The 11,613-nt window shown below is 36.8% G+C and overlaps 3 protein-coding genes across 4 annotated transcripts in view; 2 read left to right on the top strand and 1 right to left on the bottom strand.

The window, feature by feature from the left end:
- The window catches only part of LOC106122861 (phosphate carrier protein, mitochondrial), a gene marked incomplete in the record, with an annotated part of 10,070 nt that extends 4,932 nt beyond the window's left edge, over window positions 1-5,138 (bottom strand). Inside the window, 4 exon segments of the mRNA XM_013318983.1 lie at window positions 1-116; window positions 2,212-2,311; window positions 3,677-3,779; window positions 5,033-5,138. Of these exon segments, the coding sequence (XP_013174437.1) occupies window positions 1-116; window positions 2,212-2,311; window positions 3,677-3,775 (315 nt within the window).
- A 1,192-nt stretch (window positions 5,139-6,330) lies between these two features.
- On the top strand, window positions 6,331-9,356 carry LOC106122885 (DNA translocase FtsK-like). Of its 2 annotated transcripts, XM_013319024.1 has the most exons (3): window positions 6,331-6,454; window positions 6,713-7,975; window positions 8,090-9,356. In XM_013319024.1, the coding sequence occupies exons 2-3, from the start codon at window positions 6,751-6,753 to the stop codon at window positions 9,277-9,279; spliced, it is 2,415 nt and encodes an 804-aa protein (XP_013174478.1). In that variant the 5' UTR covers window positions 6,331-6,454; window positions 6,713-6,750; the 3' UTR covers window positions 9,280-9,356. The 2 variants fall into 2 exon arrangements, with proteins under 2 accessions (XP_013174478.1, XP_013174477.1); XM_013319023.1 differs by having other exon boundaries at window positions 6,713-9,355.
- A 104-nt stretch (window positions 9,357-9,460) lies between these two features.
- Window positions 9,461-11,007, top strand: LOC106122886 (THAP domain-containing protein 4). The gene is made up of 2 exons (XM_013319025.1): window positions 9,461-9,687; window positions 9,814-11,007. Exons 1-2 carry the CDS (start codon window positions 9,549-9,551, stop codon window positions 10,170-10,172), a joined length of 498 nt encoding a protein of 165 aa, XP_013174479.1. The 5' UTR covers window positions 9,461-9,548; the 3' UTR covers window positions 10,173-11,007.
- The last annotated feature ends 606 nt before the right edge of the window (window positions 11,008-11,613 follow it).

The following is an 11,613-nucleotide window of genomic DNA, read 5'->3' as shown; positions in this document are numbered from 1 at the left end:
GCCCTCCTCGCGCACTGACACTTTGAACCCAGTCAGCACATTCTTGTACTTATCAGGGTCCACCTGCAGCCGGCACTTCACCAGATCCAAGGGAACCACAGCGGTGTGAGTTATACCTATAAATAAATTATAAAAAAAAAACAAAATATAGACAAATTCAATAGAAGCAAATCTAAATCTTTATAAGTCTTTAAACACAGACTTATTACAAAATAGACATGTTTGTGTCGAGAATATTACTAATTTAAACAAAACATTATAAATGCGAATGTTTAGATGTATGTTTGTTAGAAGGTATCTCCAGAACCGCTTTATAGATCTCGCTGAAATTTGGCATAGATGAAGAACATAGTCTTGAAAAACACATAGACTACTAATTAAGTTTCTTTTTAATTCCACGCGAACGTAGTCGCGGGCGACAGCTAGTTTAACAATAAACCGATCCAAAAAGTAAATAATTGTCAGCCAGTAACTGTAATTAAGATTTCTCATTTCCATAAAATACTAAAAAAAACCTATATTAAATGGTCTACTAGTTCTAGCCCGCGACTTCGTTTTTTATGTTAAGGGACACTTAATTCTATCTATATTATTATTTCGAATTCCAACCACCGCTACAAAACAACAGTGTCAAAATGCTGAAAATCAAATACGCACAAAAACTACGTCTTATAACCAGTCCATTTATAGAGGGTCAATTGTTTGGATCCAAAAGCAATATTAAATACAGGAACGTCAAATTCTACAAATACCGGTCAATACATTTGAATTTTTTTGGGTTCGTTTAATTTTCTAATCCTAGTGGATCCAGTTTGTCTATGATGTAAGGATTAAATTGCTACCAAATATACGTATTGGTATTGGTACATAGAAATAGTACACGACAGATATACAAGGTTACATGTTACAAACTCTGGAGTACTGCCAACTCTAAACATTGATAGATCTATGTAACACAGGTCCGGCGTTAGGGTAGGGCGCGGGTAAACAACCGCCCAGGGCACAAGACAGTAAATAAGTCAAGGGCATAAGTCGTGAGGCGAATTGCAGTCTTACATAACCCTGTACCCATATGTACATTTATCGGTCTTACTGTGAAGGAAAACATCGTGATGCTGCACATATCTGAGAAGAAATTTAAAGATATATTTGAAGACAAGCAACCCGCACTTGTCCAGCGTGGTTGACTATGGCCTAGTCACCCTTAATTTAGGGTAGGCTCCGAGCTCCTTGGTAAGGACGTATAGTGAGCTGATGATGAACAACATTCCCTAAAAGACATGGTAAAAAAAGCGACGTAAAATCTTGAACCAAAATTCCCGTAATATGTTTTATATAGAGACAAGCTGTCGCCCACAATCCAGCAGCGTGGAATTAAAAGATATATATATATCTGGTAGTCTATGTGTTCTTCCAGACTATGTTCTATATGTATGCCAAATTTCATCTAGATCCGTTCAGCCGTTCTGGAGATATCTTATAATGTAGACACAATCGAGAGTGATTTAATTTGACGTGATTGCGCAATTGCTTGTTTGCTTATCACAAACACTTGTAATAATCACCGGAGCTCTTCAAACTTGCGCAGCCTTATCATATAACGAGTAGAAATAAATATTGTAGACATTCCCTTTGAAGTTAAAACCAAATACACAATTATACTAAGGTGTGACCGCGACTCCGTTAAGCTGTTCCGGAGATATCTTCAAACATACATCCATCTAAACATTCGCATTTATAATATAAGTAAGATTGTTTCTGCGGAATTTTTGTAATATTCAAATCAGGTCAAAAAGCCCTCAGCTCTCATAATCTATGGGTCATTGGGCACCTCTGCGGTGTAGATGGAGGATCGAACACGCAGCCCGCTGGACAGAGTGACCTTGTGACGTCACTGAACGATCCTCCCCACACCGCAGCCCCCCTCCAGCATGAGTTGTCATCATTGGGCAATAACAATGCTACTTTTGACAGCTTGAAGAAAGCAAAATTGTACTATTTTTTAATTTATTAAAAATAACTCAAAAACTACTTTCTAATTTTTCAAAAATTGTAACCAAATTACACGCAACACTTTTATAATCAAAAAGAATTATGAAACTGACAATCTGGAAAGAAGTTTTGAAGTAACAAAAAATATATACACAAGAATTGAGAACCTCCTTTCAGAAGTCTGTTAAAAAGTATTAAAAAACTATGGAAGGTACATACCACAGGATAAGATGCCTCCCAGACCGCAAAGGGCGAAGTACTTGGACGAGGCGAACTCGCAAGAGTCGCCCTGCACCGCCGTCGCTGCAGCCATGCCACTCTGTACATAAATTCCATATAAACTATCTTTTTAAATGTCAAAAAAGTGTCATCAGTTAACAAAGATATGTTACGGATATCCAATCACAGTTGTGGGTTAAATAAAAAAAATTACTATTATATTTATAGTGTTAGAAAGAAAATCCGACACAGTGCCGGTGTATCGGTGCAACGCTAACCTTACTAAAATGTCGACGTTTATGTCCCCTCACTAATCATTCTGACACTTGACTTCGTAACGAAAGCACGCCATTCGCGCCAAAGGATTCTAATGTTTAAAAATATTTTTTTTTCTGATAAGGTAGCAAACAAGCTATTGACCACAAGAAATAGCGAGGCGACCATTGCCCATAGACATACGCAATTGCATATGCGTTGTTAACTAACATTTTTTCAGTCTGTACAAGACTTTTATGAATTAAGCATAATTTTCCCTCAGATCTCATAATCCTTTGATCATTGGGCATCTCTGCAGTGTTGGCTGAACACGCTACCAAAGAGGTAGAGTGACGTGATGACGTCACTGTACCAGCCCTCGCTGCAGCGTCCCTCTGGCATGAGTTATCATCATCGGGCAAAAAATATATAATTTATTATCATACAGTATATAACTAAAGATGTGTACTAAATGTCAATCTTGATAGATTACATAACACTCCCTGTTTAAACAGAAAGTTAATCAATTTTTAATCACTAGACTTGACTAAAAAAAAGTGTAAGTAAATATATAGGTTAGTTTATAATATTATATAATAATCCCTCACAGTATCTTTAACTAAAATAGAGATAATATATTTTATGCAGTTATTTTGGTATCAGATACCAACAATTAAATATATAATAACATAGGATTAATATATAGTAGGCAATTCTCAGAGCTACTAAATATATATATAAAATATAAAAATTGTTCAAACCTTATCATAGGAGTATGGTAACTAAAATTGTGACATAACACAGAGATAACAATGTTTTAAAAAAGGATTTTAATCTCAGAAACCAACAATTAAGTATATAATTATATAAGACTCCGTCCGCGTGGATAAAAAAAACTTAATTAGTGTAGCCCATCCATCCATCCACATCACACCATCTAAATATTTACATTTATAATATTAGTAAGTTAAATAAAACGTAGCTCAAGGCTTCAAGACGTAAATTCGAAAAAAAATTGAATAAATAGTATCCTATGTCCATCTCCTGGCTCTAAGCTACCTCCTCACCAATTTTCAGACATATCGGTGAAGCCGTTCTTGAGTTATAAATAGTGTTACTAACACGACTTTCTTTTATATATATATATAGATTAGTAAGATACATGAAGAGATGAACTTTTTAACATGACAGGTTGAGAAGAGGATGTTACCTGTTCAACTTGTGGTGCGGCGATGGGCTCGCACTGCGCGGGGGAGAGTGGGCCACGGAAGGGCGAGTTCCGCGCCACGTCCAACAGGGATGAGAACATTTTACTGAAAACACAACACATTATTGTAGAAACTGTCAAATTGTATTGATTTTTTTATTTCATCTAATTTGGTTTTCTTTCAAGTAAAATAACTTAGAAAAAATCAAACAGACAATTTGATTATCTCCTCCTTTTAGAAGTTGGTTAACCCTTAATTCGATGGTGTCCAGTATGACAAACAAATAATTAAAAAATAATCTCCCGAATTAGAGAAAATTGTGTAAGTATGACTTTACTAAAAAAACTGTGTTTTTGTTACAAAAAATTTCATCAAATTAAGGGTTAAAAAATAGGGTTTAAATTGATTTAAGAAAGTAATTGGTGGTAGAATTGTTGTTAATATATTAAAATAAATAAGTGCTGGGTTTAGGAAAAACTATATGGATTCTGTAATACAGCACATTGTATAAATAATCAAAGCAAAACCATAGTAAGGATCCAAGAAGTAAGGAAGTTTTTAATAAGTTGATATACTTTAAATGATTTAAATCCAAAACCCGAGAACAAAAATTCATTGTATTTTTGTGTAATACAAAAATCTTACATATTTCATACAATTGCCATAGACAATGATGGTATTCTTTGATCTTGTTAAAAGGGGGTAGACAGTGACATGCCATGTGTTAGTTATTTTAGAATTCTCACTTTTAAGAAAAAATATAAGGGTATAGCTTAAATTCATTTCGAGACTTAATCAACGTTTGAAAAATAAAAAACATAACTTAAGATCGAGAATTAATAAATATAGAAGTTTATTTCAAAATAGAATACAATTCTTCTTTTTAACATTGTTTGATGTCCTCAAGGAGGTTATAAATGCCAATGCCAGTGACATTCTTTTGTTACAATGTTAGGTAATAATGTAAAGTTGCTTTATATTTTCTTATTTAATAACATGAAAACCGCTGAATAATCTCTTATCTCACTATAGTTTGTATCCATCTTAACCAATCAATACCCGTTGCATGTAATCGATAAAAACGTCAATGCGGCCGTCTAGATAATCTAATTTTCGAATCATCAATGAACTGATAATAGTCTTATATTGATATCTTTTTAACAATGATTTAACAAAATCTGGAATCTCAAATAGAGCAAGGTCACGTGCAAATAATATTCTAATACGTTACGTAAGGTAAAAAAATTACCATTAAACCCTAATAAGTACACGTTTTGGTTGTAATTTGTTAAACATAATGCCGCAATTATTAATTCGGATTAGTTTTTATATAGGAAAAGGAATATTTAAGTACTTACATGTCTTAAATCCGATGGAAATGTAGAACACACCACACCGCGCTTTTTGCACAGTGCTAAAGGAACTAAGCTGACGACGCAAGCGCCATGGCCATGTCAGATTGTCAGATGTTACATAATCACGTGAAACTTTTGACAGGAATCGGGATACCATATTAAAAAAAGTATCCGTTAATAAAGTTAAAGAAAGGTAAAGAATTTGGTATTTTATGGACAATGAAAATAAAGAATTTAATCGCACTTTTGTAATGGGAAAGGTAATCTTATAAAGTTGTATTTTGTAAAAACACGTCACATGGTGCACTATACTACAGAGTTTCATGGAATGTCTTTTATGGTCTTTTAACGAATTTATGTCCTGACTGAGCAGTTGCAGCAATACAACAGGGACACGGAATAGACTAAGATTTCAAAGTCCTACGTCTAGTATTTTTTTCCTAACAAACAAATGCAACAAGGAAGCGTGCCAAGAGATTCCAATTCGTGTATCCTGGAAAAGTATACACTTTAAATTCTATTCGCAATGGGTTTATAGACACTTTTATTATAATAGTAAATATTATACTGTATTTAATACAGATAAATAAATTACTTATTCCTATTATATTATCTGATGAACAATTGTTGCTGATTGTGATGATAAAGGTGAATTAATTCGTATTTATCACAATTTATAAGAAATTCGTCTTTTCAACATCACATCACGTGGTGTGTCTTAATTTTGGGTGGCCTTTTTTTGGAGCTGATAGATGGCGATACAAGTAGCTTTAAAAATAATTGGAATCATAATGTGACAAGCTGCCTATCAGAAAAGCAAAGGCAATTAAAAAAAATATTTATGTGTGACTTATAAAAACTAACATCGTATTCAAGATTACATAATTATCAATTGTTATGTTATGAATTTTTTTATCAATTTTTAGGTTCTCTTAAAGTTTTTACTACTCGACACTAGATGGCGCATGTTGTACGCAATTATGGATCTTAAGTAGACTATGTACTTTTACAAAAAGCTCCATTATACGAAATCTAGTGTCACCAATACACGAGTATATTAGCTTTACAAATAACTAGCTGTCGTCTGTGACTCAGTCCTTGAGGAATTAAAAAAAAACTTGATAAGTAGCCTGCTCTTCCAGACTATGTTCTGTATCTATGCCCAATTTCAGGCCATCTGAAGATATAACAAACAGATATGTAACAAATATCCATAATAATAATAATAATAGATTTTTTATAGTTTTCTTCTATAATCTATGACAGTAAAAAGAAGAAAAGACGGAATGACAGACGAGTCAATCAAATCATCATATCAAAAAACATCGCACACAAACCACCCAAAACTTACAGTACAAAAATGACAAATAAATAAAATAGAAACATGACTAACAAATTACTCAGATTAACAAATAAAATATTAAGGTAAGTAACACTGGTACGTTAGCAGTCGCGTGCGGCTAGAGTCGTGCAGTTAGACACATAGTGGAAAAGGGGTCTTACGTCTACTCTTATGACTAAGAATAGCAATCAGGAAACAAATTTTACTTATACATAAATAAATCTACCTATTGTATTGAGAAGATTCAGAAGTCATCTCCACTGTTTGTTCAAGAGCTTATAAGCTCCTTTAAAAGACTGCAGAGGGCGTTTCGCTAATTAAATCTTTATGTATTTTTTTAGATATATAGCGGCCTAAACATATCGTCCAGCTCGAGGAAATGCCTCAGCAAAAACACAGGCGACGATGGCGCAGGAAGGGCATGTGCTGCATGCCGGCGCCCCGGCCCTGCATCGACAGCATGCCGCGCCGCTGCATGCCACACTGCGCCGTCTGCCCGCCCTGTCCCTCCGCCCAGCACATCACCGCCTCCAGCTCCAGCCACTCCGAATGCTCCTGCGAAGAGGAGAAATTCTGCACCGTAGACAGCTGTAAAAACGCTCCACAATGCATTACGGCAAAACTAAAGTACTGCCCGTACGGCTTTAAAGATAAATCCGGTTCAGATCTGAGACCAGATCAAGCACACAGTAGAGAGATGCTTGAATATCAGCCGTCTCAAGAAAGAGAAATGAGAGCACAATATCCACAAGCCGCTTCCACACCTTATATGCAACCGCAAGCACAACCAGGAGGGCAACTCACACCGGAATTTGCACCAAGCGGGTATGCGTCAGTTCCCACAATATCTTCAATACACAGTAGAGCTCCGGATCAGTTTGATCAATCAATGCCGCAATACGTGCAGCAAATGCCCGTGGACGCTGTGCAGGGGCCAATAATGCAACAAGATTTTGGACACCCCGGATCTCAAGCTCAAATGCAAGGTAGAATGACTCCAATATCTCCCGAATCTCAGGCTCAAATGCAAAGCAGAATGATGCCTATATCTCCGGAATCCCAACCTCAAATTCAAGGGAGAATGATGCCAATATCTCCCGAATATCAGGCACCAATGCAAGGAAGAATTATAGCAATGCCTCCCGAATCCCAGCCTCAAATGCAACAGAGAATGATGCCAGTACCACCGGAATCTCAGGCGCAAATGCAAGGGAGAATGACACCAATATCTCCCGAATCTCAGGTTCAAATGCAAGGAAGGATGATGCCAATACCTCCGGAATCCCAACCTCAAATGCAACAGAGAATGATGCCAATATCTCCTGAATCTCAGGCTCAAATGCAAGGGAGATATATTCCAATATCACCCGAACCTCAGGCTCAAATGCAGCAGAGAATGATACCTAGACCCGACACTATGCCATCACCAGTATCTGTTACAAGTGGACCGAGCATTCAAATTAGGACAGCAGATCAGTTTCAACCGTACTACACCCAACCACAGGACACAATGCCGAGTTACGACTACCCCGCTACGAGACGACCTATCCCCGTTTCACAAGAGGAGGGCTACATGAATATTCCACGAGCCGAGAAACAAGTAGGTGGGTATTCTCCTGCGCAATACAGCTTGGGTCCAGCTCCTGAAGATTCAATTTATCCCAGCGGTCCACCACCGCCTCAATTTGATCCTGGCCAAAAGTATTCTTTGTCCGCAGTATCATCGGCGGATAGAATGAAACCAAGACCTATCATCATTCAAGATGAACCAAGAAGAATGCCACAATATACATCGGCCACAGAATATGTTCCCTCAGACAGGCCACTTGCACCATCGCCGAGGCCGCCTAGAGTACAACAACCCGTTCCTGAATCTTCTTACGTCAGATACGTTTCAGAATCACCGACTTCGCCAGCGCCATCGGAGAGAATACCAAGCTCAAGACCCGTGTCGACAGAGGGACTGGCTAGGACTGTGTACCGTCCTCCATACCAGGCTGATACGAGTATGGGCGTTCCGTACCAAGCCGATACTAGTAGGGGCGTTCCATACCAAGCCGACATCAGTAGAGGAGCCCCGTACCAAGCAGATACCAGTAGGGGTGTTCCGTACCAGGCTGATGTCAGCAGAGGGGTTCCATACCAGGCTGATATCAGTATGGGTACGCCATACCAGGCCGAAGCTCGTATGGGGGCCCCGTACCCAGCTGAGGTTCGCGCAGGAGCTCCATACCAAGCCGGTACTCGTACTGGAGCTCCATACCAGGCTGATACCCGTATGGGAGCTCCATATCAGGATACACGTACGGGGTATCAACCTAGTGTTGCAGCAGAGCCTGTTCCAAAAAAATCAGTGCACCACGCATTACCCGACACTACTTACGATACATCGCTGCCTCTGTCACCGTCAGCGCCAGAAATGGACGTTACAATGGACAGATCCAGAAGAGGATATCAACCAATGCCTAGTGGGTATGAATCTGCAATGGAATCTCCGCCCACAATGGTTCAATCCCCCCCTTCGCGATATCCTATTGGTCGACCACTGGCTGAAAGTACATCTATAGGGAGCAGTAGAAACATCCCAATGGACTACAGCGCAGGACCCCCGCTTTCCCCACCGACGTCGATGCGCACAAGCGAGCAGCGGCCTACGGCGACGGACGGCCTACACAAAATATCTTACCGCGGTCCATCAACTGGATATAACAAGTTCTGTAAAGAACCCCCGCAGCCGGAGTACGTCGATAAATCTGTCGGCTTCGAATATCCAGTACCACAAAGTGAGTTAGGTGCGTCTGACGAGACTCCTCCAAAATGTTCCTGTCGCTATCCCCCAGCGTTCAAACATCTGGAGTGCGCCGGCCTCATGAGCGGCACCTGCGAGTGCAATGAAAATGATTTGTAAGCATACTAAATAAAATTTTAATTGCAATAACTGAAGTCATAATCGTCCAAAAATCCTGTTAAATATTCTTTACTTTATTTGTAATAAAAATATTTGACGAAAACTATTTAATTTTTTATAAGAGAAAGCATAGATACTGCGAATCTGTGATGAAAAAGATGTCCACTTCTTGACATTGACAGTTGATTGACAGTCAAGTCTTGGTCAAGTCAACATAAAATTTAAAAGTTTTATCCATATTTTCATAATAGTGTATTTTATTTATCGTAATGGAAGCAGACTATATACACGAAGCTCTTAAGCCGATTTCATGGCTCGCCGGCCGCTGGTATACTGTGACTGGCCGTGGTTCTTATCCAAATGTACGAGAATTTGGATACCATGAAGAATTAGAATTTATTTGCCTTGGTATGTTTACAATACTTGAGTTACCTTTCTTTAGAATATCAGTAATTAATCTAGTATCATATTAACATTGTATCTAACATAAATGAGTAATGAAATACATAATCATCGTTATTTTTTGCATTTCAGGTCAACCTATGTTCAACTTTCTATCAATATCCCATCATCCAGAGAAGGGCACAGCGATGCATCAGGAGCGAGGTTTCCTGCGTATACTCCCCGAAAAAGAGAAAGTTGCTCTTGTAGTGAGTCATAACATTGGCCTTACTACTATTGAAGAGGGCCACTATGATTCTAATCTGAAGGAAATCAAGTTAGCCTCAGTCAGTATAGCACGGACATCATTTTCTAAGCCTCCACATGTTACAAATTTATTAAGAGAATTTGTTTTACTATCACCTGATACTTTGCAAGTGACTGTATTTATGAAGACTGATAAAAAACCTCTAAGTCAACATTTAAAGGCTGTTTATAAGAAAGTAGAATAAGTAGTGAAATTTACTCTATGGACACAACTTTATGATGTTTCTCACAAATACGTTATTTCGAATTTTAACTGAAATTATACTAGTCTGTATATAAAAAAAAACTTCTGACCATAGAGATATTTCTGTTTGCATATTTGCTCTGCATACATTTAAACGGTACAACCAATTTTGATGGGACATTTTTTTCATAGATCTCATGATCTACCAAGTTGTCAGTTTATAATATTAACTAGACTCCCGACTAAATTAACAGTAATTTCTCAAGAGTCTATTGTACTGTAAAATCTTAATCATAGTATTTTTCTTTTGTATTATTCATGGTTAATTTATAAGCACGTCATTTGTAGTTTCTTTTTTAGAACATGTCTGATATTTAGAATCACAAGATTTACAGCTTGAATATTTTAAAGGTAAATTATATCTAGATTTTTAACGGCAACTATAAGCATAACTCTATTCAATACAAAGTAATTATTAAGTACAGTTGAACCTAGATAAGAATCATTGTTCCGTCTTAACGGATGACTGCCATAAGCAAGAAACTCGGGTTAGAGTGTAACTATAGATTGGAAATATATAGCAGGCTTTGGATTCTCACTTATATAAGTTCAACTGTATTAAATCCAGGTCAAATATATGGTGGCTACAATAATTAAAATATTTTATTTAATATGTAAAAAAATGTAATAGTGATATTGTTAAGTTTTATAGTTTATATAAGAATTAAATATTTGAACAAAGATTTTTAATACTGTAATTCCCCATAAACCCATCCTACTTCCGTTAGCTTGATAAACAGGCGTGCTGGAAATTTTTGGATGTTAGAAGGTATCTCCGGAAGGGTTACATTGATTTCACTAAAATTTGGCATAGATGTAGAACATAATCTAGACGAACTCAGAGGGTATAAAGTTTTTTTTTAATTCCGCACGGATCGAATCGCGGGCGACAGCTAGTTGGGTGGCAACTAAATTTCTGTGATTGAATATTTTTTATTTAGGAAAAAACATAACATGGACACTTAGTTACAATGGTGACCTGATTTTAAATAATTACATAGATATAATAATTAAAAAAAACATGCATGTAAAATAATATGAGACATATATACTCGGAAACCAAATTTTTTCTTGAAGATTTTAATACATCACATCTCATGTTATTTTGCACGCATAGTACATGAAAACTTTTATTGTTTCACACTATTATAATAATCAAAGATTTAGTAATGTATCGGGAAGTAATACAATTCTTCTTGTTTACATTCTTTAAAAAAAGAAATTTCTTACATAAAATTGTGTTAAGTATACTAAACATTTTTTTTCTATAATTAAGTTAATTTGGAAGGGTCATATCACACAAAGTATCATGTTTGGCAAGCCAGGAATAGGAGTTCTCTGTTCGACATGCCAACTCTAGCTAATACTTTGATTCTATTATA

The sequence above is a fragment of the Papilio xuthus genome, unplaced genomic scaffold (genome assembly GCF_000836235.2).
Source record: "Papilio xuthus unplaced genomic scaffold, Pxut_1.1 DF826776.1, whole genome shotgun sequence".
NCBI lineage: Eukaryota > Metazoa > Arthropoda > Insecta > Lepidoptera > Papilionidae > Papilio > Papilio xuthus.
Note: the sequence above shows the minus strand (reverse complement) of the source record. Positions and strands in the feature narration are given on the sequence as shown.

Excerpts from the sequence above, each read along its gene's own strand:
- LOC106122885 (XM_013319023.1), top strand. The coding sequence starts at position 6,751 with ATGCCTCAGCAAAAACACAGGCGACGATGGCGCAGGAAGGGCATGTGC.
- LOC106122886 (XM_013319025.1), top strand. The coding sequence starts at position 9,549 with ATGGAAGCAGACTATATACACGAAGCTCTTAAGCCGATTTCATGGCTC. Across the intron at positions 9,688-9,813 it reads ATTAGAATTTATTTGCCTTG|GTCAACCTATGTTCAACTTT; the intron begins GTATGTTTACAA and ends TTTGCATTTCAG.